This window comes from Haliaeetus leucocephalus, unplaced genomic scaffold, assembly GCF_000737465.1.
Source record: "Haliaeetus leucocephalus isolate CR32 unplaced genomic scaffold, Haliaeetus_leucocephalus-4.0 Scaffold240, whole genome shotgun sequence".
NCBI classification, from domain to species: Eukaryota; Metazoa; Chordata; class Aves; order Accipitriformes; family Accipitridae; genus Haliaeetus; species Haliaeetus leucocephalus.
The window spans coordinates 12,762,320-12,790,008 of record NW_010972676.1 but is presented as its reverse complement, the minus strand read 5'-3'; the positions used below and the strand labels follow the sequence as shown (position 1 = coordinate 12,790,008).

General features: G+C 44.2%; 1 protein-coding gene across 7 annotated transcripts in view; it reads right to left on the bottom strand.

The window, feature by feature from the left end:
• Positions 1–3,326: 3,326 nt before the first annotated feature.
• Positions 3,327–27,689, bottom strand: part of ATP13A4 (ATPase type 13A4) — a 47,936-nt gene continuing 23,573 nt past the window's right edge. For 6 of the 7 annotated variants that reach the window (XM_010568390.1, XM_010568389.1, XM_010568392.1 and 3 more), the window contains 19 exons: positions 25,635–25,823; positions 25,256–25,317; positions 24,398–24,548; positions 22,968–23,054; positions 22,113–22,266; positions 21,400–21,511; positions 19,654–19,778; positions 18,509–18,672; positions 17,102–17,230; positions 16,374–16,453; positions 14,983–15,025; positions 13,989–14,098; positions 13,076–13,172; positions 12,270–12,342; positions 10,856–11,030; positions 10,169–10,383; positions 8,571–8,659; positions 5,770–5,850; positions 3,327–5,260 (listed from right to left, as the gene is read on the bottom strand). In XM_010568390.1, coding sequence (XP_010566692.1) covers positions 5,039–5,260; positions 5,770–5,850; positions 8,571–8,659; positions 10,169–10,383; positions 10,856–11,030; positions 12,270–12,342; positions 13,076–13,172; positions 13,989–14,098; positions 14,983–15,025; positions 16,374–16,453; positions 17,102–17,230; positions 18,509–18,672; positions 19,654–19,778; positions 21,400–21,511; positions 22,113–22,266; positions 22,968–23,054; positions 24,398–24,548; positions 25,256–25,317; positions 25,635–25,823 — 2,358 coding nt within the window. In that variant the 3' untranslated portion in view covers positions 3,327–5,038. The remainder of the gene's footprint in view (positions 5,261–5,769; positions 5,851–8,570; positions 8,660–10,168; positions 10,384–10,855; positions 11,031–12,269; positions 12,343–13,075; positions 13,173–13,988; positions 14,099–14,982; positions 15,026–16,373; positions 16,454–17,101; positions 17,231–18,508; positions 18,673–19,653; positions 19,779–21,399; positions 21,512–22,112; positions 22,267–22,967; positions 23,055–24,397; positions 24,549–25,255; positions 25,318–25,634; positions 25,824–27,689) is intronic. The other variant, XM_010568393.1, reaches the window with a different exon arrangement.

The following is a 27,689-nucleotide window of genomic DNA, read 5'->3' as shown; positions in this document are numbered from 1 at the left end:
CCATGCTCCCAAAGAAACAAAGGAGCCTGAGCTGCTGCCAGGGTGATGCTGACTGGGAGGAGAGGGCTGGCAGGTAGTGCTGCAGAGCTCAGCCCGGGTGAAGCCCTCAGCATCAGCGTGCACCCACAGGGCTGTGTGTTATCCTGGGGAACATGGTGAGACACATCCAAGGCAGCATCGCCGAGGGGCTCTTCGAGATCTGGACATTTTGTGTGCAATTCCTGCAGCTGGAGCCGAAACACATGCTGCCTTGCCTAAGTACCTTGGCTGTATATTTCTATTAGTTATCTTACCTACGTACCTCACCTGGCCACCTCGCTGACTTAGGAACAGTGGCTGCAGTGTAGTGTGGGGAAGGCAGCTTGGGTCTGTTGGATCTCTGCCTTGGCTTTTGCAGGCACTGAAGATGCGTGGCAGAGTCAGGTATTTCAGAGAGCAAGAGAAGGGCAGTAAGAATAAGGTGAGAGCCCTGGAGAGGTTGTTCAGAGCTCTGCCTTTGCCACCATTTTCCTGAGATGCCAGGCAAGACCCCCAGTTTTGCACAGGGGGTTATGCCTAGAGGCATTTGCAGCCCTCCTAGCTGACAAGTCAAACCAGAAGGCTGTGTCCCCAGCTTCACTGGACTGGACGGAGAGGAAACCCTGCCAGAGGGCAAACCAAATCTCTTCAGTTCAACTCCAGCTCTGAATATGGCTCCAGTCCCTTTTCAGCTGCTTAGTCAAGAATGGGGGATCTTGGCAGATTCTGAGCGGGCCAAATCCGGAGGGCAAAGAACTCTCTGGCCAGAGCCACGGCAGGAGGAGGCAGACAGGAGAGGGACGTGCTGGGGCTGCCTGCCTTTTGCATCCTCTTACTTTTCACGATTTGAACTCTCCTCCTTTATTGGTGCACAGCAAGTCCCACCTTACTGCTCTTCAGGTCCTTTTCCTTCTTTGTGCACTTAATAAAGCTCTATTTTTGCTCAAGTACGAGGTCTCCATTCAGCTGTAAGGGAATGTGAAGCTGTGCCCATGCCAGAAGGTTCTTTTGAGGTATAAAGAAACTAGCATATAATCTACAGAGAGCAGTAAAATAGCACCCTCTGTCCCCAAAGAAGCAAAAAGAGATTTATAACTAAATTTATATTTCTTTCAGCAAATAAGTCAGGCTGCATTCTGTGTAAATGTATACAGTTGATCAGGCACAACATGCGCCATACAAATGAGCAATCTCTCCCTAGAAGTTTGAAAGGCAGCTACAACAAGCATTTAGTATCTCTGGTATGTAACAACACAACATGTTCTCCAGTGCCCACAGCCCACACCACAGATCACGCGCTGGTAATCCGCCACTTGTTCCAGCTGCCCTCCAGGGCACAGGGGTGCATATGTGACATCCCTCATTTCTGTTCTGTTCCTGGAGATGTTCTCCATTTCTCCTGGGGCCCTTTCCCTGTGGCACAACTTCCAGGCAGAGGAAGACAATCATTAGCCCATGGCATGCGCTATATCAATACCCCCAAATTTTGGGAGATGGTACCGTGGTGTCTTCAGCCCTCCAGAGGCACCCTCTGTCACCGCAATGTGGCCACCAAGCCTTGCATGGGTAGTTCCACATGTCCTCATGTTCTTCCCTGAATTGACCTCACAACAACCCAGTCACTGGGGCAGAAAGACTGGTCCGGTCGATGAATGCCTGTCTTGCTTAGAGCCTTGGACTCAAGCCATAGGCCAGCATGTCCACATTCCTGCTCTACAGTCTGTATTGAAAGGATGGGTTGCTCCTGTACAACTTGTGCTCTGAAAGCTAAACAGGATGGACAGTGTCTGCTGGCAAAGATCACTGGGGGTCTTTCGAACTGGTGTCCACTGCCAGTCACAAAAGGAGAAAGTGAGCCTGGAGCTTCAGTCCTCTAAGAGATTCTTCAGCTGTGCTTGGGTAGCTTGGACTGCAGACAGGGACTGTGGAAGCCGTATCCAGGGCTGTCAGTCTGTCTCTGCCCTTACACAGCCCCAGAATTTGCAAAACACCCTATAATACCCCTACAAAACAACTCTTTTCATTAAATGGCTAAGTTTTAATCCTGCTTCTCTACTGTTCTGTCAGCCGGGAGTGCCAACCAGCAAGTTCACCAGCTTAGACAGAATTGAGTGCCCACATTGTACCTGCCTCTCTTGCACGCACAAGTGAGGATGGGCAAAAGGAGCATGGCAGGTGCCTGGTAGACAAGCTGTGCAGGCAGGAAGCTGCTTGTTGCAATCCTGATTTCCAGAAGCGTAAGATCCTTTCGACAGACCCTCAAAATGCAAAATGCAGATGTGAATCCTAACGCACTTCAACCTTTTATTTTTGCTTATTCCTCATCCTGACCCTAAATACATTCCCAGTCCAAATCTGAAGGGACCAGCCCAGCACTGGGGTGTGGACTGGGACCTCTGAAGTTCCACCAGAGGCAAGGGAGCAGAACACAGGGGCTTTCATGTGCACGTGTGAGCTGGTTTCCGCAGCAAGGATGTGCTTAACATTGCTTGTCTCCCAACTGGCACTGACTTATGCTATATATAAGCAGTTCAGCACAGCTGGGACACACAGCATAGCTCTCCTGATTGAACTGTGGCTGACGCCACTGAGGGAAGATAATAAAATGTGTCCAAGTATGGCTGGAGACATTGGCCTTGCACAGGAAGGTGGAACACAAGACTGACATCTTAAAGAGGGGCAAAGGTTAAGTATCACCTAGCACCTTAATTCTGCTTGCAGGTAAGGCTGTATTTCAGCAGCAGGCAAGCAGGTCTTTATCTTGTGGACCCTACAAGTGCCACAGGTTTGCCACGAGTTGATACTTTTATACTGTCAATCTGCAGTGCTACTGCAGCTGCCAGTTTATCACATGCAGCAACATATTTCTTGTGTGGGGGAGTTCATAAATAAGACAGCAAATTTTATCTTCAAGCAAAATGTTACTGTATCTCAAACAGAGGATGGCAGGAATAATTCCACCAACGTGCTCTCTGGTGTCTCCTGAAGCTGCAAGGAGTGCATAGAGCATCTAGCCTTCACTTTCCAATGGATTTTGCTGCAAAGTGGGAATTCATGCTAACTTTGGAGACACTTTTATCAATAAATGTGAACCATTTCTGCTTCGTGTCAAGTCGTGTGGCTTTGTGGAAGGTATTTCCTGCTAGATAAACTGCAGTAGGTAGGAAGGTATTTACTCAGTCTAAAATGGGGAAAAAATTGCTTTGAGTCAAATAAATGTTTTATTCAAGTTGAAACATTTTTGGTTTTTTTTTTCTTTTTAGAAAAATAGTACTAGTTATTTTTTGATTCAAGCCAAATTATTTTCAAACACCTTTCTGGTACAGACATGTTGTATCAAAACAATCCATAATCTCTGATTTGCTTTTGGTTTTCCAGAGTTACTTTTCACCCTAAAAGACCAAAGGAATCTTTACCATGACTCCCAACCTGCCTGATTCTCTGGGTTTCTGTGGCAATGCAAGAGTGCTTTAGCATTGAATACCAGGGAACATACAGTCCCCAGCGTTGAATTGCTCCTAAAGTGCTTCTCAGCGCCACCCCCAAAAAGCATGGGGAAGCTCCAGCTGTGGAAAAGATTGTGCAGTCGGTTCAGAGGGGACAACTCCCCTGCACACCTTAACCAAAGAAGAAAGCATTCCTCTTGGTCTGAAGCCTCCCTAACTGATACGTTGTTTTACACAGCTGGGGACTGAGATTGTAAAATACAGTGAGCAGGAAGTCAGCCTAGCATCAAAGGGCTAAGAGAACATGTGCTGGTAGAAGGTGCTTTTTTCTGAGTAGGTGAAACCTGTAGAAATGTGCAGTGTTGTTGCATTTATGTATGGCAGAAGCAGCACAGCAGAGTAAAAGTCACCATCAAAGGTTAACAGGTGAGGGATACGAGTTGATGAATGACACATGGTGTGTAGCATGTGCAATTATGGTTGGAAACCAGAGCCAAAACCTCAGATGGTTCAACTTAAGAGCATGCCATGGAATTTAATAAAATTATTCTCGGACCTAGCTGGCTCCCTGTCTTTTAATTCAGGCCTTAGGTCCTTCGAGGTAGTAACCCCTTCAGTATCTGCTTCTCTTGGCACTGGTAAACCAGGAGCTGATGTCTGGTGGCAGGCTAGCTGTGTAGCATCAGCTCTAGTAGAGCAAACTCATACCACAAGGAACACCACGTCCTTGCAGACCCACAGGATGAGATCATAATGTGCAACTATCATGTATTTCATTCTACTTTTTTAAAATGGATATCCCAAACAAATACTTCCCTCAAAAAGGAATTGTTAAACAATGGAATCATTCTGCTTTGTAGGTCAATAGGTTTTTCACCCAGAAAATGCAACTACCACACGTTTGAAACTGAGAAGAGGGCAAACAGGCTGCCTGGTGCAGTGAGCTAGCCATAGAGCTCTGCATTGTTCCCATCATGGGAAGACCATAATGGTGCTGGGAGTAAATGCTTCTAGAAGCCTTTGGCTATTTGCAGCTCCTTCCAGCTTCAGAAAGCCAAGGATTGCCAGAAGGGGAAAAAACACCAGGTAAGAGGTAGCAGTATCTGAAACCCTGAAAGCTGTAGGAATCCCAGGACCTGCCTATGTTCAGCAGTCTCTATCAGAAGTAAGCTCTACTTGTTTTCTCAAAGAGGATCTCCCCAGAGTGCTGGTATCTGAATTAGCTACTTCTCATCTGGAGGAGCCCCTACCTTTATGGACCGCATAATGCAGTTCAAGAGAGGGATGCAGCAATGGGGTGTTTCAACCATGAATACTTTGCCAATATTCAGCAAGCTGTTCCATTTACAGCTGGCAGCCATTCATACATGGGCAAGGGGACAGGAGAAATGCTGTTGTGGCTTTATGCTACTGCAGCCAGCTTTTCTGCTTCCAGTTAATTTAAAAATAAGCCAGAGCTGGTTAGTCTCAGAATGTGGGGGCAGTGATGCATCAATCCTTCCTCTTGTATCTCTGAGATAGTCCTTCTACAGCCAACTGCAACTGCCCTGGACATGTGTCCTCTGCAGTTTCCTTCACAGTGCATCCTCATTGCTGTCAAATGTTGGATTGCTATGGCCTCCCATACTTCCTTCTACTGATATTGCCACAGAATCTGAGAAGAAGGTTTCATTCAGAGGTGGCCAGGCTGAGTCCTGCTCTAACACTCGCTGCAGCCTCTTGTAATGGCTCTTTGAGTGGTACCGGAAGGTCTTTTTCAGAAGCAGCCATAAGGGTCTGTTCTCAATGACAGCTTCCTGTAAAAGTAAGAGCAAAAGGAAGATTCTGGAGGACCTGGACAGCAGTTTTCCTCTTCATCCACAGGACACACACAGGGCAAGTAGTGGAGACCCAGATCTCCCACCCTGTCCTGCTCATCCGCATCCCTTAAATAGCCTTTTACTGACCACTTCTCATACTAGCTCCACCAGAGCTCTCTACCAGAAAACTGGGGCCAGCTCCTCCCGACAGTCCAGGATCTGAATAGAAAACACCAAAGACTGCCCATAGTTCTCTAGCCTGGGGCAAGGCCTGATACATCCCACTCACCAGAGGAAAGACAAGGTGGTTGGGCCTTGCATTCCATTATATCTGATCATTCATATGTGGATTTTTGAGGAAAGAGAGTAAGAGCAAAGTAGCAGCAATGGTTGCTGTTTTACTAGATATTCCCAAGCTGGGCTGAGGAGGAGGGAGAAAGAGTGAGACCTGACCCTTTCATCTCTTCAATTAGTGCTGACAGGTATATTCAGTGAAGCATGCTCACCTCGACAAGGAAGGATGCAGCAAGTGTGACTGCAAGCATTATCACCATGGAGATCCGCCACGTGGTAGGGGTGCAAACAAGCTGAGAAAAAAGCAGGAGAAGCTGTTCAACAACATGTGCACACACTAGACACTGGTGGGAGCTTGTGTCACAGAATCATAGAATCATTTAGGTTGGAAAAGACCCTTAAGATCATCGAGTCCAACTGTAAACCTAACGCTGCCAAGTCCACCACGAAACCACGTCCCTAAGCATCTTTTAAATATCTTCAGGGATGGTGACTCAACCACTTCCCTCGGAAGCCTGTTCCAGTGCTTCGATAACCCTTGCAGTGAAGAAATTTTTGCTAATATCCAATCTAACCCTCCCCTGGCGCAACTTGAGGCCATTTCCTTTTGTCCTATCACTTGTTACCTGGGAAAAGAGACTGACACCCACCTCGCTACAACCTCCTTTCAGGTAGTTGTAGACAGCAATAAGGTCTCCCCTGAGCCTCCTTTTCTCTAGATTAAACAACCCCAGGTCCATCAGCCACTCCTCACAGGACTTGTTCTCTAGACCCTTCACCAGCTATGTGTCATCAAAAGTGAGAATCCCACTGGCTGTACACTGCTGATGAGCCAATATTGCTACTTGTCTTGAGGAATTATTGATAAAGACACTCGTACTGGTTTCAGCTGGGATAGAGTTATTTTTCTTTCTAGTAGCTGGTATAGTGTTATGGTTTGGATTTAGTGTGAAAATAATGTTGATAACAGACTGATGTTTTCAGTTGTTGCTAAGCAGTGTTTATACTAAGTCAAGGATTTTTCAGCTTCTCATGCCTAGCCAGCAAGAAGGCTGGAAGGGCACAAGAAGTTGGGAGGGGACACAGCCAGGGCAGCTGACCCAAACTGGCCAAAGGGATATTCCATACCATGTGTGTCATGCATAGTATATAAAGTGGGGGGAGTTGGTTGGGGCGGATCGCTGCTCGGGAACTAACTGGGCATTGGTTGGCGAGTGATGAGCAATTGCATTGTGCAGCACTTGGTTTGTATATTCCAATTCCTTTATTATTATTACAGTCATTTTATTATTGTTATTATTATCATTATTAGTTTCTTCCTTTCTGTTCTATTAAACTGTTCTTATCTCAACCCATGAGTTTTACTGTTTTTTTCCCGATTCTCTCCCATCCCACTGGGGGTGGGGGGGTGGGGGGGTGAGGGAGTGGCTGCATGGTGCTTAGTTCCTGGCTGGGGTTAAACCACAACATCACTTTTAAACTTATGATGAGAAAACTGTACCCCAGAACCGCAACAGGAAATCTAAATGCTTCATTTCTTTCTAGTACAGAAAATAGTTCAAAGTCAGAGTATTTCAGCTCCAAACCCAGCTCCAGCTTCCCACAGCTGGCAGCACTGGCTTTCTGGCTGTAACTCAACTTAGTCTGGAGATGCAGCTCAGATCCAAAATTTGGATCAGCAGTTTCTCCAGGGCTAGGCTATTGCAGAATTTGTTATTGCCACTCCCTCCTTTTCTCTTCTCAGTAAATCCAGTGTAGTCCCTCCAGAGAGCCTGGGAGTTTTGCAGTTCTCCCCAAAGGCATTTTAGCCCCTCACAGCTGCAGTGCTGACAATGTCCTGTGTCACCACAGTCCACAACAGGACTAAGACTTGCTTTAAAGTGCCACCTCGTGGCAGATTCTTTAACTGGGTCTGCCTGCTGAGCCGCTGCTCTGGAAACAGTTAACACGTTAAGACAGCTTTAGCTAGGCTGCTAGGCATTCAAAACCCAGGTCCATTCCCCTTGTCTATGCTTCTCTTTCCATGTTTCATTATTTCCATTTCTAAATCCACTTGCTAACTGTCACACAAAGGTTTGGGACTGGAAACAGCATCTTGTTCAGTACTTGTTATCCAAAGCCACCACACTTCATCCTCCTGATTACAAATGTACCAAAAAAATAGCTGTGTGTTGCTTTTGTTGTTTTGTTCCCGTGACTCCTACTGCAAGGCGGTGAGAGTGTCACAGTGGAGGAGGTTAACATCTCCCAGCCTCCACATACTAATTGCCAGGTCCACTGACAACCCTGTCCTATGGCTGATGTAGATCTTATCCTTCCCTTGTACTTCCCCTAGGATGGATTTGCACAAGGCAACTCCCAGCTTGCATTCTGCCAGACTAAATAAGCCAAGCCCTATTGGTATTTATTAATCAAGGATCAAGACAGATCCTCTATTGCCATGACAGCCCCCCTAGTCTTTCTCTACAACTGTTCTAAATTCACATGCTGCTTTAGGAAACTGTGGGCTGTCTAAAATTTAAACAGGGAGCCTGAAAATATTGGGGACTGAGAACTGAGAGCTGCTGTGAGTGCTGACTGGCAGATCTTCTTTGCAAGAGGATCTGTGTGCAGAGTAGCACAGTCTGAGATACACAAGTGCATGGTGCTTTAGTTCAAACTTGCAGGGCCTAGCCCCTTTCTTCTCCTGGCTTCATAACAATCAAGCCACCAACATACCAAGCATGGTAAGTTTAGTGATGTCATCTTCTGTTGCATGGACAATGTGCTGAAACAATCAAAAGTACATGTGTAGCTGTCCAGGTGTCAGAATGCACAGGTCTTAGTTTGGAGCTACCATATCTCCAGAAGGTTCTTCAATCCCATCATCTAAAATCCATCTCTTTAAATTTGATTTGCCTTCAGAGGTGTCATGTATCCCTGCGAAAGTCTGTGCCTTTTGTTAAAAACAATCCCAGTGCACTTATAATGGGACTGGCAGTAGGAAGAAAACCCACCTTGGAACAATACTCACATCCATCTTAGAGTAGAGATCATCAATATCAGCAAACACCAAGAAGAGGCAAATACCAAGCTGCCCTATGAGCACCAGTATGAACACATCTGAAGGGACAAGAACAAGCAAATAAAACCACAGGTTTATGAGCAGTCTCAGCTGCTTGCCTTTACTACAGAAGATTGTAATAATTTTCTGTGTCAAACAGCCAAAAAAAAAAAAAAAAAGGAAATTCATGAGATAGGAAGGAACTTTCAGCAAAAGAAAAATGAGTAAAACCCCCAGCTTTATTCAGTCAAGCAGATATATGTGAGGCTGGGACAAGCCTCGTAGCCACAGATTTAAAATGCTAAAAGTATTTTGAACATTCAATCTGACTTCTTACGTCTGAGAAGCCTTAGAGCCTTCCAGTGAGTCTCACTCTGAGCTCAGCATCTCCTGTTATTCAGAAAAATGTCCAGGATGTAGTCTTGCTCTTGTTGATAGGATTGGGAACCCTCTCCTCAATTTCAGTGATGCTCTTGATCAGGATCTAAAAAGTCTAAGTAATGGAGAATCTATTGCCCTCCCCACCCGTAGGCAAATGTTCCAATGATGAGTAAATTCATTTTCTCTTCAGCTGGCATGCACCAAACTTCACCCCCCAGCCACTCACTCTGGTTTTGCCTGGTTCTGGGAGATTGATGACCCACTCTTCTGCTATCTGGGAGGAATGTCCCCACCTCACTATTACTATACCAGAACAGCAAAGCCATGAAACCTGCAACATTAATTTAACTCTTCAGCAAAAAAAGAACTGAACAGAGCTTTGCCTGGGACAGCTGCAGGATTTGTCCCAGAGAGAAAAAGAACAGCTTTCCTCTGCCTCACTGCAAATTCCAGAACTGCCACAATCACATGTGCCCATCTTCTCTTCACATGACAGTCTTTCAGAGGCAGAACAGACCTACTAGACTTCACTACAGCTCCTCCAAGTTATTGCCTCCTTTGATGTCTTCTCTTTAAAGAAGTTACTAGTCATAGTTATCAAATGCTAAACATCTCTGGTTCTGGAATAGGAAACAGGGTTTCTGCAAATGCACAGATTTCATTGTAAGTTTTCTTCTGAGATGGGCCCAAAAGAAAACCCTGAACATGAGTTCTCTCAAATACTGCTCAACCAGCATGCTTTGGGGAGACAGGTGTAGGGTTCTTCCAGAGTTATTCTAAAGACTAAAGCAAAGTGAGACCACCTAATTCTGGCTCTTCTTGAGATGTCTCATTCAGGCTGCCTTAAGTAACATGATGCTTCTGCCAGCCAACACCACCTTCCTGCTACTCCTTAAAAGTATTTATCAAACTCTATTTGTCTGTTTCAGAAATCCAAATGCCATGGCCAAGTTTTTAGCAGTATAGAAGCACAAAGCGTGGGGCCAGCTCAGAGAGCTGCTGGTCACAGGATGCCACTGGCACTACAACTTCTTGGTAAAGGTGGCCTTTAGTCATTTAGAAATTTAATATTGGGCTCCTGGTTTTTTGGCTGGCATCACTTTGGTCAAGTTTTAATTTTTCCCAAGTGAATTGATCTCCTGAGTTAACTTACTCACACACCCCTCCCTCTCTCCCCCCATACTTACAGTTTGTGTAGATGGGTTGCCTGAAAGGCCTTCCCTTGGAAAACACTAGTGCTACGATGAGGCAGTTGATGGTACTTAGCAGCCACACTGTGGTGTTTTCATAGCTCTTGTAGCCATTGTCTGTTTGCCCATGGGCTCCATCTGTCATCCCATGGAGCCCCAGGCTGGAAATAGAGGAAGAATTCTCCATGTGGTTGTTCACTGAGAGGCAGGCACTGAAAAAGAGTGTCACACTGGTCAGCAAGTGATCACTGTCCTGGTTACTTCCCCCAGCTCCCACTACGACTATCAGGAATCCTCCCTCACAGCCATGATCTGCGCTTGCTATCACAAAGATGTAGCTTACTGGCAGCGTCCTCAATCTTGCCCACTGGGTTGAACTTGCTGAACTTAGCAGAGCCTGCGCTCAAACCTACTTGGAGACCCTGGTCTTCCCTGCAATCAAATACTCCTCTTTGTGCTCAACAGAAGCGTTCTCACCACCTGCACTGTGCTGCACAGCAGACTTGCTGGAGAGCTTAGGGACCTGCAGATAACACTGGTTAATGTGTTCACACCCTGTGGGGAAGCACAGGGTCTGCCTGCAGCTGCTGATCAGGCCTGTAGTTAAGCTGATCAATAGCATCATGCAGACCTGTCCCACTAGGTCTGCCCTGTGTCACCCAGAGTCCCAAGAAGGGGACCTACCTGTATATATCGGTCTTGGAATACCAAGGCTGCTCCTGGACCACCACAAACCCGAAAACCTGCATGCTGAGGCTGAAGAGGATGTTAAGTACAACAGAGAGCAGCAATGGGGGCGAGATGAGCTGGCTAGGAGGCCTGTAGGGAACCAGCTTTGGATAGGCACCTGTGAAACTCACTGAAACATGCACAGACATGTTTACTAGCGTGTCCAAAATACAAGCAATGCTGCTCTATGTTACTGTTACCAATGGCCAGCACTTTTACAGTCTATAATATTCTTTATAATACACACAAATACTATATCAAGTACAAAATACAGAGTTGTTTTCTTACAAAATCTTATTGGCCACTGAAGAGGTTAATTAATGGCATCTGACTATCATGAGGTATTTTTTGAAAATAAAACGTTGGATTTTTATTTTATTTTGCTGCTGTCAGGCCCAAAGATATAAGTATATGCTCAAGCTCTCCTGTTCTCTTTCTGTCACTTGTCAACTGTGGCTTGGGACTTTCTGTTGCCCATGTTCTGTGCATCCTCCTGGACTAAGCACCTAGTGCACAGTTATTTGAGCTGGTAGAGGACTGTATTAGCTGACCCAACAGGTTTTCCTCTGTTCTTAGGTTTAACAAAGTTATCCAGACTTTGAGTAGAAGAGCTATACAGGAAGCCTTGATGCAGTATTCCAAATGGGCGACTTACAGCAAGGTAGCTTTTGGCACCCGGTATTGCGGCTGACCCTTTCAGGCTTGATTTAATTATCGCCTTTTCCAGTTGTCTGTGTTCCAGCAGGGATGGAAGACAGCTGTGTGGTTTTGCTATATGCTTTTCATGCCCCTGCCCTTGACATTCCTGCTTCTAAACCTCACTGCACTTACTCTGTCTCAACAATCTCATCTCTCTCTTTCCCCTCCAGCACTGGTTTCCTCTCCTATTCTTGGCTTACAACTTCCTGCTCTGTAGTGCTTGACATCTGTCATTTCTTTCTTCTCCATCTTCATCTCTCTTTCCTCACGTGCCTCCTGCCTACACAGCCTCAAAAATGAGTTGGACTCCAGTCAATCCCTACACTTTCATTTGGGCATGGATCCTTAGGTATATTCTTAATCTGCCTTCCCAAGTCAACATGAGAAAGCCTGAATAGACTTTCCACTGCATTAGGTCTGGTTTTACTCTTAAGAGATAACATCCCAGTTATCAACAACCTACATGCTCAGCAAATGCACCACTAAGAACTACCCATCTTATTTCAGAGCTCCTCTCAAACAAGATACCTCGTCTACCAATCTAAACATCCTGTACTCTATGTAGTCTCTCTTTTCTTCCTTTCTGTACATAGAATTATGCATTTCCAAGGAGGTGAAAAATATTTCAGGTCATTCTCTCATTAATACATAGGATGACTAAGGGGCTTACTTGTCACACCAATTACAGTGGTAATAGCCAGATCTTGGAACAAAAATTGGTAATTCCCAAAGGCGTTTAGTTGCTGAAAAGAGGAACACAAAGAAAAAAAAAATCACAAATCAGACATTTGCCGTGGGCTTGTTTATATCATTTCCAGAAAGCCGTATTATTTTCATGGAGCTAATGCTCTGCTGTTTGTTCTGAAATGCTACTCAGCAGATAAGGGGACCACACAATCCACCACCCTGCTAATAGACTCGTCATCATTGGCCCTGCAGTGAATACTCTCATTTTGTGTATTATTCAGACTAACGATGCTTCTAGTTCACTCAATGCAATAAAAAAGACGGCTATTTGAAGAGATGTGCCTTCTCAATGCTGGGTGACTTCTGAATGCAAAGCCCTCCTCTCTATTTGGGAAGAAGCCATGCAAAAGTGGCTTAAGGCACTCCAGGGGATTTTGCTTACTGTCAAGTTAATTCATGCTTTAAATGCTAAATAAATTGCAACAGCATATGCTTACACTAGATTCTTCCTTTTCACAGACATATGCCCTCATCCAAAATACTGTTCAGTATCTCCACCTTCTTTTTGCCCAGCTTGGATCTTGAGCCCACTGGCTGAAGTTAATGGGAAGAATCTTTCCAGTTTTCAGCTGAGGATACAGGAGGACCATATGATCATGCCACAGAAGTTTGCAGCTCAGATAAAGGTAAAGCTCCATACCCTACTTTTATTGTGGCTTCTATGCCATGTTTCTCCTACAAGGGATTAGTAGCTCATCCTGTCCTAGCCAACATGCTCCCCAGACATACCCAGTACAGTAGGAGAACACCAAGGTACTGAATGGTGCTGTACAGTGCCATGTACTTGAACATGCAGAAGGAAGTGACAAGGGCAGCACGGCCTTCCCTGTGTTAAGACATGAATAAAGGACAGCAATTAGGTGATGGGTCTGCTCCTGTTGCCAGTCCTCTCCAAATGCTGTTGAAAAACCAGGCATGTGTCACAAGTAGAGAAGTCTCTGCCAGCATGTTGCTGGGAGGTGAAATAAATAAAATCTGGCTTGAATGAAAGCAAAATCTTCACTTGCAGAAATCTGGCTGCAAGCAAAAGAGCTTGATTCCAGTCATCTATGTTCCCAAGACTACAATTCACTCCAGTGAGTTTTCTTGCTGACATTAATAGTGCAGGTAACAACTCCATATGAGGAAAAACATACAAAGCCAAGCAGCTGCTCAGTGAGTTCAAACTAAAAAGTCCTCTCCTCCTGCAGTGAACATACAGTATCCAACCAGGGTAACACACTGTCCCTGGTTATTCATATGCCCCAGTATGCAAAATCAGGACCCTGGCATAACAGATGCTAACATTTTGCATGCATAGGCTATCAGAGGCAGGGCCTAACCTGGAGTGTACAGGTTGATTTGTGGACATTTGATTCAGCTTTATGCAACATTGTTCATTTTGCTATTTCTTTTGCATTTAAAATACTGCTAATGCTGTAAAGCTCAGCTGTAGATGCCCTCCTCCTGTAGTTTTTGAGGGAAATAATATATCTTAAAGGAATTTCAGATGGGAACTAGGTAAATGGCAATTTCAAGGTTGAAGACATTTATTTTTCTCTAGATACGTGCATTCTGGCCTGGTGGGAACACCCAACACTAGTATTTGAGAGGAGTGGAAACTGTATCCTTTATGAAAGAGGAAGCAAAAATCCATGCTTACCTGATTAGCTCTGGCACACATGCTATGCTGGGAGTTCGGGATGTGAAAGGTGAAGCCACAGATGCCTCCTGCTCTGACAGTGATATCCCTGCATGCGCCACTTTCAAAGCCTGAAAGTCACATTCTTCTTCAGCACTCACAAACCAGGAAGACACAGCAACTGACACGACAGCCAAAATGTGACCCCTTATTACAGGATACGTTCTGTGAACAGCAGGCCCTCTTCACTCCCTGGGTGTGCTCCACCCGAAAGGTTCCTCCAGTGGGATGTGGCTGAGGCATTGGGTCCAGAAGAAAAATGGGGACGACAGCATGGGAAAGTCCATTTTCCACAGACCCCAAAGCCATCCACTACAAGCTGCAGCAGAGAGGTTTGGCTCTGCCTCCTTGGTCAGCACTTTTTTGCAGTCACACCTTAGGTAGACAGTCTAGGTTCTCTGCTTGCTTCCCCCAGGAGAATCCTTGGGACTTGTGTTATGGCAAGTGAGTGCTTTGCTCTCACTTCCACAAGGATGTGTGAAGTCATAGAGAGAAATGAACCTGCCCAGAAGGGAGTTATGGGTCTCTCCTGAACATGGACCCTTCCTTTTGGAAAAAAAAAAACTTTCTCGCACTTCTAAAATGCGCATTTACAAAAACCTTGTAGGGCTGTTCCCCATGGAAACTCCTCCTCACCCTAGTCTTCTCCACCCCCAGACACTGAAGATGTTGACAGAAACCACAGTGGAGGATTTGGAGAATCCTCTGGTGGTTTTTGCAAAGGAAATTAATCAGTCCTTGAGACCACAAACTGCAACAATATCTGCCTAGGACAGCTCTTGCATGGTAAGGACCACACTGTGGGATCAGGTCTGAATCAGTAGTGCTGCCAGTACAGCTGCTCTGTGAATAAGCAGAGCACTCACATCTCATGTGCTCAGTTTGGGATATTCTACTGGCATTGCATTCATTTTTCACTTTTTAAATAAATATATTGTAAAGAATTTTCACTTACCCCACAGTCATTGGCTCCATCTCCACACATGCCCACAAAGTAACTAAAAAATAAAGTGACCTACAGTTCAGTTCTGGGTAAAGTAAGACCTATAAACAGGAGGGAATCAGAGCCTCCTCCATGCAAGTCATTTATGCAAGTCATGCAAGCTTTTTGTTAAAAGCCTTTCTGGAAAGCTGAAGACTGAAATAGAAGCCCAGGACTCTGGACTATGCATGGGCCTGGGGCTTGCACCTCAGATGTGTCTACAGTAAAGAGTTTCTGCTGTGATGGACTGAAGAATACTTTAGCATGAAGTTTTATGTTCACTACCATGGATTCAGTCTCCCACCCTCACTGGGTTTAAGGTCAACCATAACAAAGGAAAGGGCTAGTGGTGACAGCCCTGCTCAGAAAGGAAGGATTGCAGGCACTGGTACCTCATGTTGACTGGGAACAGACATGAATGGGGACTCTGCTTTGGGGTCCAGACCTGTCAGAATCTCTTGGAGCAGACAGAGAGTGACAGAGGCAGCTGCAGTAGAGAGAGAAGGAGAATGGGATATCTGGAGACAGGTCCCCACCCTGAGGCTGAAAAAAACTTGTGAAATTATAAGCCCTAAAAGTAAATCCTTGTACCTGCAGCATCCAAGTAAAATCAGCCTAGTGCTTCAGAAGGTGACTCACTTGTGTCTTTTACTGCTGAGGCCTGAATTTCAGTGCAGGGGAAGTTCTTACTGGAAGGCATTGATGATGGTCCAGGGAGGCCAGACAGTGGTTGGGGTGCTCACGACTGCTCACACCAGGCTGATAATCTGAAACAGCCTAAAGCTTAGCCTGCTCTAGGGCAAGGCCAGGGACTAGCTAGTTGAGGTGAGGGTGGGGGTCTTCAAAAGACTTGGGAAACAGCTGAATAACAGGCAACAATACACCTGGGACTCAAGAATATATATACACCTCTGTGACTGTGAGTAGCACAGGGCATACCAATCCAGAATGCGCTGCCATGTTTTCTAACCTATCACAGTGAGTCAGCAATAGTGCAGTAAAAAGACTGCTACCATCAGAGAAACTGTAGTGCTGGGAGATATTCCTAAAAATCTTGGGTAGACAAGTGCCCCTCCTTCAGGCCCAGAAACAGAAGTAAGAATGAAGGATGATGTGAACAAACAAAACCCAGAATCATGGGAGTGTTAGGTATTTGATGGGTTGCCAAACCAACATGGAATTCAGTGTCTCTTCCTCAACAGGCTTTTGGAATCTAATTGCCAAGTTGTATGTCTGTGGAAGTTTCAGTTTTGTGCACTTCCAGGAAAGGCTGTGTTAGACAAAAGCTAGCTCTTACTAGACTGTTTTCAAGCCTTGAAATTCATCAAACGCTTCCTAACTCTTAGTGCTCATTATGAACTTACTCCAGCTTTTGAAACTCTTCTACAAGGCTGGATTTCTGACCAGGAGACATTCTAGCAAAAACTGTTCCGTTCAGCAGGAGCTGTAAGGAGAAAAAAGGAAGTGATTTTTTAAGCACTTGAGGTAAGAGTCACAGTGATTTCAGTGATAATCTGGAATAGAAACCACCAAAAACTCACATTTCCAAACACCTGATGCTAGACTCCAAAGTCGGAAAGGCTGATGATCAAAGATAAAAGGTATCTTAATTAATATTTTGAAAAAGTAACAATCACAATAAGGACAAGAGGCTTGGTGGGTTATTTGAGTTACCTGATGAACACAGACTACCAGGCAGGGATTTACTAGAAGATAATTCATGAGACTATCCTTTCCATGAAACAGAAAAGTCATGCTGAATTGCATGCTGTGTAATACCATGGTTTCTCCTGTTCTCCAAAACATGACAGAATCAGTGCTGTGCAAGGGCCAGGCATATGGGCACAAATGTTTTAAGTCATGTCCTCACACCATGAGGTAGGTTTGCTCCTCTCATGTGCAGAAAAAATCCAGGGATTTTCAGATCCTTCCCCATATGTTAATATCAGAGATTCATCCAGCCCATAAGTATTTCAGGGTTAGAATTGTTCCCAAAAGATGTGCTGGTACAGATCTCTTCTGCTAATTATATCAGGACAATCTGAATCTACCGAACGGCAAGCCTGCTCCAGTTAAATAATCAAGATCTTACCTTTGGAAGTAAGTGCCTGAAATGCTGTGCTACAATTTGGTACGACTTTCCACTCATGGCAAAATGATACTGGCCTGATGCCAATGACAGCCTGATTCTTCGTTCAGTCGTAGGAGGACTGTCATCCTGCTATAAAACAAGACAGAATGAGTGCTGCTCCCAGGCCCTCAAAAGCTACTATGTGCATTTACACAAGCACTGCTACAGGCAAAGGAAAGGACATACCACAGCGAGGGCACTTGTGAAGACTCTGGGAGACCTGGGTTCAAGGCCCATTGCCTTTGCCTGGATATGTAAAGGGATTTAGACATATAATGACAGTCGTTTCAGTGTGAACTAGGTGCTTCATATGTCTCAAAAGCTGGCCCTCAGCATTGCCACGTTTGATAGCATTTATGCAACAGTGCCAATCTGGTGGGCTGCACTGTGAGTGAGAGGGGCTAGAGAGAGCATATAGCTAGGTGTCCTGGTTTCAGCTGGGATAGAATTAATTGTCTTCCTGGTAGCTGGTACAGTGCTGTGTTTTGAGTTCAGTATGAGAAGAATGTTGATAATGCTGATGTTTTCAGTTGTTGCTAAGTAAGGTTTAGTCTAAGGTCAAGGATTTTTCAGCTTCTCATGCCCAGCCAGCAAGAAAGCTGGAAGGGCACAAGAAGTTGGCACAGGACACAGCCAGGGCAGCTGACCCAAAGTGGCCAACGGGGAAATTCCATACCATGTGATGTTATGCCTAGTATATAAACTGGGGGGACTGGAAGGAGCCCCTCAACAGCCCCTGCAGAGATTCCCTACCATCTGTCTGACTGATACTTCTCAAGGAAGGGTCAGTACCTTCAGACATACTCTTCAGTGAGAGAGTAACTGGTCTTTGTCTCAGTTTCTTTGTGGAGATGCTTGATGAAATATAATTTCTTAGCATAGCTAGCTTATGTTTCACTGCGTATATGCAATTTCTCAACAGTTAATCTGTGTTTTAATTCTGCAGGTATGGGGAAGTGCTAACTCTCTACCTGCTTGAACAGGGCTGGTTCGTTCAGTGCAGTTCCACAAATTTTAAGTCCACATCTATACTATCAAATTCACCTTGCAGGGAAAGGAAACATGCTTTAAACTGGATCAGCTAAGCATGAGGGCTAGAGACAAATCTTTCCTGGGTTTCTGCAAAGCTCTTCTCAAACCTAGAAAAACATGTTCACAACATTATATACTAGGAAGGAAGATCTAGGGGAGTACATTTTTATAAAGATCCCTTCTTTTTAAACACTTTTCTAGCACATAACACTCTGACATGCAGATGATGGTGAAGGACTGGTCTTTGTTATAGTACTATAATCCCACTGCATTATTTAAAGCATTCCAGCTTAGTTTGTTTTCCTGCTGCACAACACTTGCTTCTTATATGCTCACCAGACCTCTGTAATCTTCAGTTTTGTTTTCTTCTAGTGGTTTCCAGGTTATAGATGCTGAAAAAGATCCAGGTATTTTGTTTGCTTCCACAAGAATCACTCTGTTTGTTGCAGAAATCATCCCAGCATTTTTGGCAACAGTTACAGCTGTCTGAATGTTGTCACCTAGAAAAACCAAGGGGAACGTTATCTAAAAATTTCTGTAATGAGGAATTGATTATGGAGGAAACATTAGCCTTTTCCTGAATTCCAAGTTTTCAAATACATCTGCAGGAATCAGTAAGATTTCAGTGTCTGTGCCTAAGAAAGTTTTTGATAAAGATCAAAACTTTGCAGATGAGGTCTGTCTCAATAATTAAATGTATTTTCATCTGGAAATTAAATATTTTCATCTGGAGATGAAATATTTTCATCTTCAGCTTGAAGAAATCCAGATGGGGAAAGTGCTCCTAGATTATGTGTTGTAGACCAAACACAATAAGGGATTCACTGCTAAATTGCTGCTAGTATCACTGATTCTCATCAATTGGCCTTAGGTGGCTTTGGTGTAAGATGTGTGCTGAAAGGGGGAAGCCCAAGAAGACAAGATCTGTCTGACTCCTGGAAAAATGTCTCTGGATCATGGAAAAACTGGGGGTTATCCTAGCCAAATCCAAACCAGCCCTTAAAGAAAAAAATGGGATAAATGAGTTACCAGATGTCACAAGGTTCAGTGATTTGTCCTGGCATCCAAGCTCAATCTCTGCTCATTTATGACAACAGGATTTCCTGAGGCCCTATAAAGAGGGGATCTTGCATGACATGTCTTTGTGCTTGTCATCTGATAGCCTTACCAGGGAGAACAAATGGGCTCACTGGAAAGCATCAGAGGTACAGGAAAGCTCTGATCTGTGGTGAAAGTGGGACAGATTAAGAGTTAGGTATCTGACACAGCCTGGTGAAGTTGTCAGGGACATAAGCCTGCATGGTTCAGCTCACATCATTACTACAACACAGATGCTTCCTGGACTATAATTGTCTGAAAGATACAAATGTCTGTGCGTTCCTATCAGTGGTGGTGACAAAGCAGCAGACTGTTCACTTAAACGTCATTGAACTCCCTGTCTGGGCCAGTGGCCACATAAATAATCCACCTTTTTTAGATACCTGTGACCATAACACTTCTGATGCGGGCAGCACTGAGCTCTTCCAGGACAGGCTTTGTCTCCCTCTTTAATCGATTCTCCATTATCAGCAGACCCAGGAATGTCAGATCAGATTCTACCTCCTCCCTAACAGTGAAGAACAGACAGATTTAATTCTTCTTTTTGCCTTTGGCCCGTTTTTGCATTGAATTGGCTGATAGCCAATTATAACTGTTAACCATCCCACCTAACTCAAAAGAATTAAAATAACTTGTTAGTTTTCAGCAGTCCCAGGCTGTCTGTCTTTTGTGGTGCTATTTCAACACCAGCAGGGCTTGCTTCCCACTGGCAGCAACTGGTGCTGGTTGTGTATGGAAGATCTTCACTTGATTTTTCATCCTTCTGTTCTCTTCTTCCCTTGTTCTGAAGAACGAGTTCAGTACATAGCCAGCTTCCAGTTCATGTTTGCTTAATTACCAAATCGAAAAAGAGCCAATTTTGACCTACCTGTTCCACATACCAGCATGAAGCCTGATGGATAAGTTGGACAGTTTTGCATTCATGCACCATCCTTAGCCAGCATGAAAAAAACCCCTGAATTTCCTGCAGGATTCCCAAAATGTGGTGGTCTGATTTGGAAAGTTCATGCCCACTAGCCCTTCTCATTTGAGGAGTGTACAACAAAGAAACACACCTTAGTAAATGTATCTGCTATTCTTGACAGTAGGACCTGAGCAAACAGCATGTGGGAACTCCAATGCTGTCCTCTCCTACTCTTTTCTTTACACCTGTGCTATTGCTTTTTTTACAGTTGAACACATGCAGCTGAGAACAGAATTTGGTAAACAATCCCACCCCTGAGTCATAAACTAGAGGTCTCTCAGGGAGACAGGTTGACTCTGAAGAGTCCAAAAAAAAGAAAAGCTTTCAAACACTTATTTTAGCCACTGTAGTAAGGAGGAGGTGACGTCAAACACTTGCATGGCAGTCAAAGTAGCTGGGTCAGGTGATGCCTGAATAGTCACTGCTTTCACAGCGGATCTTGTGTTTGACCTCCAGTTTTCGTTTTTCTCCTGGCAGTATATACATCACGCATGCTATAACTACACACACAACTGCAAAATCTGGGCCATATCACACACATTCGCTCACTGGGTTGGATAGGTCTGTTATGACATGACGTGTAGGTGTTCTTGTGTGAGGCTTGTGGAAAACAAATACCATGAGCATAGCAGAAGAGTTTGCTGGCTTCTCTAGAAACTAAAGAGAACTAAAGATAGAAAGCTAAAGGATTGGACCAAGACAGTAGCAGAAGATAGTCTGCTGACTTTGACTGGGCTAGAGAACAGGCGGTATAATGGGGGTCATCTGCTGCCTTTGCTTAATCAAGGAGCCAGGATAACAAAAAAAAAAAAAAAAAAAAAAAAGAGACTCCTCTTCAGCTTAAAGCCTGGATAAATCTGCAAGGAGACTGGTAGAAATGATGGTCTGAGGGAGGGGTGTACTAGACTTCAGAATGTACTAGAGTTATACTTCCTGTGTTGATCTGAAGTTAAGAAATGTGTCTGGGCATGTGCTATAAGCATGGGGTAGTAAAGTGCCCTTTACCCTTTCTCAGACAGACCTATATCCAGATTTAAATCAGATTCCCTCTGGCCTGAATCTAACACAGCTCTGCTCTTGGCACGAGTGTTGTGGTAATGGTACTATGTGAGGCACCACTAGCCTATGGCTGAAGGTAGCTGATAAGAAGCAGTCTATGGCTTACCTTGTTAGATCAGTAGATTGCTTCCCTGCCTGTAGAGATTTACATGCCAGTCCGATGACCCTAAAGCCCTGTGCTGTGTAGAGCAGAAGCTTGCTTTCAAAGTTCAATGGGACTGTACAAAAGAGGAAAAGACAGTTCATCAGGGCATTTGACTGCTTTCTAATAAAAGGAAGCCTTGGAGCAGGGAAGGTTCCTGTCCCAGAGGGCAGGTATACCTAGAGTCTACCAGTAAGCCAAGGAGATCAAGGAAAACTGGTGAACTGAACTTTGCTCAATAAGAAAATCATTGCCTCTCCTCCATCACTTTGTACTTAGGATCCTGAACTATTCTGCAAAGACTTATCTTCTTGGAGTGTCATGAAAGAGCTGTGCTCTTCTAGCTGCCCTCCCAAGGCTTGGAGAAAAAAGAAAATTATTTTTTTGAGGTATGCTGGACCAGTAGACAATTTTTCTAAATATCTATTCTGGCATAGACTGTACAACTTGTGCAAGAGTTGGTACTTGCTTTTATCTCTTAGCAGTCCTCCTTTGCTGAGAAGGGCTGTATGGGAGCTTAGCCTTAGACTTGGAGCACAACAGACAGACTCTAACTTTTCAGGCTTAAGTATAAAGTCTTAGACCCAGAAATCTCATTTGAACCTTCCACTTCATTGCACCATCAAAAGTCACTTATACATATATGTTTCTAGGAAGTATTTATAAATGTTAGTTACCTGTTTCTGCTCTACATAACAGGGCTACCATTTCTGGAGCCCCTTTTGTGAAGACCTGTGGTTCCCCACCAATTTCCTGAGCAATGACAGACATTCTTTGCAAGGCTGAAGAAAATGGAAACTGATGTAAAATGGCAACTCCTTCCACAGGGGCCTAGGAGAAAAGCAAGTGGATTAGATACTGCAGCAAGGACTTTAAACTCAGGCCGAAGGATTTTAGGTCTGTCCTTTGGGCCATGGTTAAGAAGCTAACAGTGTATAATGGGCTGATTTGCCACAGTGGGACAGAAAGGACCAGTATACAAAGAGGAGGTGAAATCCGTACAGAAATATTTAGCTTAAGCAGTAGGAAAAGCTCACTGACAGCTTTATCAGACTATTAGAGGTAACTCACTGAAAGGAACTCACTAGTCCTGTTTCTTTAACAAGACCCTGCTAGGTCTTATACTGGTCTTGCAAAGGGAAAATGGATGTCTGAAAGCACCCCCCTTTGTGTATGTCACCAGTAACGGTCTGACATCAGCTACCAGACTCCACAGCAGTCCCAAGTGCTTTTAGAGGTCTTCACCACTCAGCTGAGTTTGGATTGAGACTCAAGCCACCAGGAGAGGCAAACTCCTGAGCTGGACAATCTGTCATCCAGCATCCCCCTGCTTCTGATGTGAGCAGCAAGCTCCCCCAGGCATCTCTTTTTAATCAGAGAGAGCAAGGCAATCTCTCTGCAGGGAGTACAAAAAAGACAAAGTGTGGAAGAGCTGTCTTGGACTAGGACAGCCAAGCATTTCTCTACTGAAAGGTAACTCTTACACTGACAGTTTAACTTGATCATGAAAGTGAATCTTGAAAATAGCTTACACTGCTGGCTTTAGGCCCAGGTCTAACAACTGTGGCATGTGTGGATCCTTGACCTTCAATCTGGTGTCCACTGGAATCATCTATCACCTGTGTATTGAAAAGACAAAAATCTTTCAGATCACAGCACCAGTAGAGCTGAAAGGAACCTCAAGGAATCATTTAGAGCTATTCCTTCCCTCAAAACAAGGTATCTTATTCATTCCTGAGGGAGGTCTGTCTGATCTCACACTAAAAAGCTTCAGTAATGGAAAACCTACTGCCTCCCTTGGCAATCAAATCCAGAGCTTCACCAGTTTCACTAAGATACTGCTGTACTCTTGCACAGCAAATAGATTATGTCCTCTTGCTGACAATAAATCCTTTAATCATTATAACCCACTTAAATATGCAAAAATCTTTAGATATAACATAGACCCAGAAAGCACCATTCTCTGCTCTTGAAGTATTCCACAAATAGGCTGGATTTTTTAATCATCACAAGATGACTGTGAGGAACAAAAATATTTTATGGTGTCAAAGGCTACACGATTATTCCTGTTTCACAGGTATTATTTAACAGGATTATTCCTGTTTAATTTATAACTTTGATGGGTGTCTGCCTAAGGCTAAGATGGCAAGGTGATCTCTCCGAGGAAAAACACCCTGTAACTTCTGTCATTACTGGGTAGATTATTCCTTGAAATTTGGCTGGTTTACGTATTTTGCAGATACAATACAGACAGGTGTTAACTATGGATGTTGTCACCCATGTAACTAGCTAATCCTGCCCTGAATCTCTTACCTTGCATCAGCAATGTCTTGTGGCTATACCTTCCACCAGGTAATTACTGATGTTTTCTTCTTACCCATCTCAGATTTGCAGCCTTTTAGTTTTCATAAATACTCATTCCCCATCCCCCCCGCCAACTGATCAGAGAGTAAATAGCAACACTGATGACTGTTTGGAGGTAATGGGACAGAGACTGAAAGCAGAGTGCTTTCATAGGGGCATGGGATTTCAAACCTGAAGATGGCAGAAATATCTCCACATTGACAGAGCTTTAACAAATGTCAGTCCTGTATCTAGTTCAAAGCTGCAGAAGTCTTTTATATGCTCTGTAAAAGCAATCTTAATCTGCATATAAATCACATCTGGGACTTGTTATCTGGCAGTCGCCACAGTCAGAGTTGATACCGCAGTGGGGTTTGTATGATATCCACCACTTCCAGTCAAATAAGCTAAGTACTCAAAGTACTCCTAGGTGAATGCTCTAAGCAGAAACAAGGAAGATTTCTCCAAAAGCCTGAGCATGTGGTATCTCTTCTGGGTTTTAGCTTTTTTACTTCTGTGTGGGAAGTGGCTATTGGCATGGGAGGGCTTGGGACACTTCTCCTTTGTGAGAACACCAAAACTCCCCACCACTATTTGCCTAGACAAAGCATAGCTTTACCCAGTTAGTGGCCTCAAACATTTTCACATCCAGTGGGTCTCCTTGGATCTTGCCCTCCCAAACAATTAGTGAGTGACAAACCACCATTGCTCTGAACACTGGGCCCCAAGGCAGGCTGTGGTCCGCAGGGAAGCTGTGAATGTCCTGGAAGCTAACGCGAAAGAGAACATAAAAATTACCATCAGAGAACACCAAACAGCATATGACTAACAGAAAAAAAAAATCATAAAGTCCTGTCCCATGGTCAGACCACAAGCATGTTTCTGGGGACTTATCCCTGCCCATGAGCTATTTCTCATGCACCTGTTAAAGGCTGGGATACACATGCTCAGAATAGGTGTATTCTATCTACATAGTTAAGGAGTCCATTGGGATGGACAGAGGAACAGATTTTTATAAAATATGTTCCTCAAGGCTTGTGCAAGGACTCTTGAGCTGTGAGCCTGATACAAGTTTGAGCATCTTTGTGCACGCACATTTCTGGAAATGTAAATGGGCACTGAGGGAACTGAGTGGCAAACATGGGTAACAGTGACTTCCTGTCATAAAGGGCTGAGGCACAGCTGCAGCTTTGAGATTTAACCTAGCATGTGTACTGCAGACTACACCTGCCTGGGCATGCTCTGCCAAATGCTGACAACAGTGGCTGCATGTTTTCATGTGGAGCAGGACCCCTGGGATGAGGCAAACAACTCATGTTCCAGAGGCTATAGAAATAATATTGGAAATCTAAACATGGGGAACTTCAAACTGCTGTTTGACATTAATTGTCTTTCAGATTTGTTCATAAGTCTAGGAGGAGAATTCAGTCACTATCCCACCAAATTTAAATGCCATTGGTGTGTCAAGGAGTCTTACCAGTTTCCTTCACAGGGCAGCAAGCCCCAAAGATCCAGGCCATCTTCTGTTAAGGTGCCAGTCTAAGTTAAAATGTACATTTAAATTAACTTCCCACATGAAAGCTCCAATAAGAATATAAAGCAAGACTTATTTTAAGAAGTTACTGTCCAGAAAATGCCAGCACAGTGCAGAGCAAGAGTGCTACCAGCCAATTCCTAGATTCCAAGAAAAACAAAAATTCACAACAGTGTCTGTTCGGACAACAAAAACTTAAGTATGCAAGATTGGTCAGTGTGTTTCTAAAATACAATGGAAATGCTTGATCAAAACCCACAGTCTCCCACCCCTAGCATGGTTCCCATTACTAGTAAAAGAGTAACCATCACATAGCAGTTACTTTGTCAAAGCAGATGAGGTTCAGCTGTCCACACATATTGATCCTCTGTGGGCTGATGCAGAAGATGCCCTTTTTCTTCAGCCTCCGCTGGGTATAAATGATCCCTGTTGTCAAGGCAGCCGGCAGAGCTGGGGGGACAGCAATAGTGATAACATCCAAAGACTTCTTCACCACTTCTCCTGCCTCCTCCTGTCATAAAACCAAAGGCAATTATCAGCAAGAGGGTGGCAAGGAGTGCTGCTTGGATTGTCTGAGTGTAGCACTTTTCATCCCTCCTCCCCTCCACTGCAGGTGCTTCAGGCTTTGCTGTTTTCTGCCTATGCTCCAACACGTTATTCATCTCCCTAAGAAATTAATTGCTTCAATTTAACCAAAGGCTTTAAGGCTACACCACTGCTAAAGAGCAGCCTCCAGGCCTTCCTTCATTCTCCATGCCAACAAACCTGCCAGGCAGATCTCACAGTCTCCTCCAAAGCACATGAGTTCAAACATGCCAGTTACGTTATTGCACCCTCAGTCAAGCTCAGTTTCCCATGATACAGCACACAAGAATCTGCCATTTATATGGGCATTCATCCAACTGCCTACAGGCATAGCTCTGGACTCCATGTTAGGGTCACAGGTGAGACATGGGATGGTGCTGAAAAGGAGGGCAGAATGCATGAGCTAATGATTTCTTCTGACCTTATGTTCTAGGAGTTGTGAAAGGAAATTGCTTTTACCTGCAGGAAGAGACATGGAAGTAAAAGTTACATTTCTAAAACCAATCTCTAATTTAGGAGCTTAGAGGTCGGTGTAAAACTGACTGCCCATATGCCAAATGTCAGCACTGTAACTCTTGGCAGTTGATATCACTGCTAAAGGATTGAATGCATTTCAAACTGCATTTGAACTGAGACACTGCAAACTAAAGCTGATTTGCAGTTCAGAAGGATCTGCAAACCATCACAGAGTTCTATTACTACTGCTTCTGAGCTTGGAACTTTGACCATAAATCATGTTGCATTTGATGTGCTGAATTTCCATCATGTTCTCATTCTTCCTTCATTGATACTGTTTCAGACCACAGAAGGCACCAGTTTGATAATATTTTCTATCTACTTTATGTTAGAATAAGACACTTACCACCTTTAGATAAACACACTCACAGAAGCATTTAGTATACCATGTGACTGAATCTTACACCAAGACAGTCTGACAAGACAGTTTCAGCTGCTGTGATAATATCAGCATGTATTTTACATATTACAAAGGGGAAGTTAAACCACAAAAAAAACCTGCAAAGCAGACACCAGGATATGTTCTTAAACACACTTTCTTTGATATCCCAAGGGGAATTAATCTTCTGAGCCAACTGATTGTAGATTATTCCAAAGGAGAAAAGTGATTCAAAAGCTGAATTGCAGAATCAACCTTGCAACTCAGGACTTGGACTTTACATTGGCAGATAATTATTAAGGCATGAAATTATTTCTTGAAAGTTTTTGAGGAAGTTCTAAAGCAATTAGGCTTTAAAAATTGCAGAACTACTGTTTACAGTGTGCAACTATTTTTTACATTGACATTAATGCATGAGAATGAGTGAACTGTTTTTAAAAGGGTTTCAGGCAAACCATCCAGAGATTTAGAGACCAATATGGCAGGGCCCTAGCTGCACGAATAGGCCTTAATTACCCTCACTAGCCTCACCTCCACCCACCCCTTCTGCTCATGGATTCAGGAGCCCTATTTAAGCTCAGGCCTGGACCTTCAGTCCCTGTCTCAGCCATGCTGTAGGTGTACCTGCCTCTAGTACCGTCTCCTGGATGGACACCTTTAGGCATGTTTGCAGCCTTCTCTCATCCTCATCTCTTTCTCCCCAGCTCTCCCCACCATGTTCAGATACTGTGTGACTCTCCTCTGGTCAGTGAGGGCACTACCTGTCCTCCGGTCACCCTCAGTTCCTGGCTTGCCTTCCCCTAGGGAATAACTGTCCCTTGCTGCTTCCCAACACATTAAGTCTTAGTTCTACATTGAGAAACTTGATTAAAATTATAATACAGAATTAATCAACCC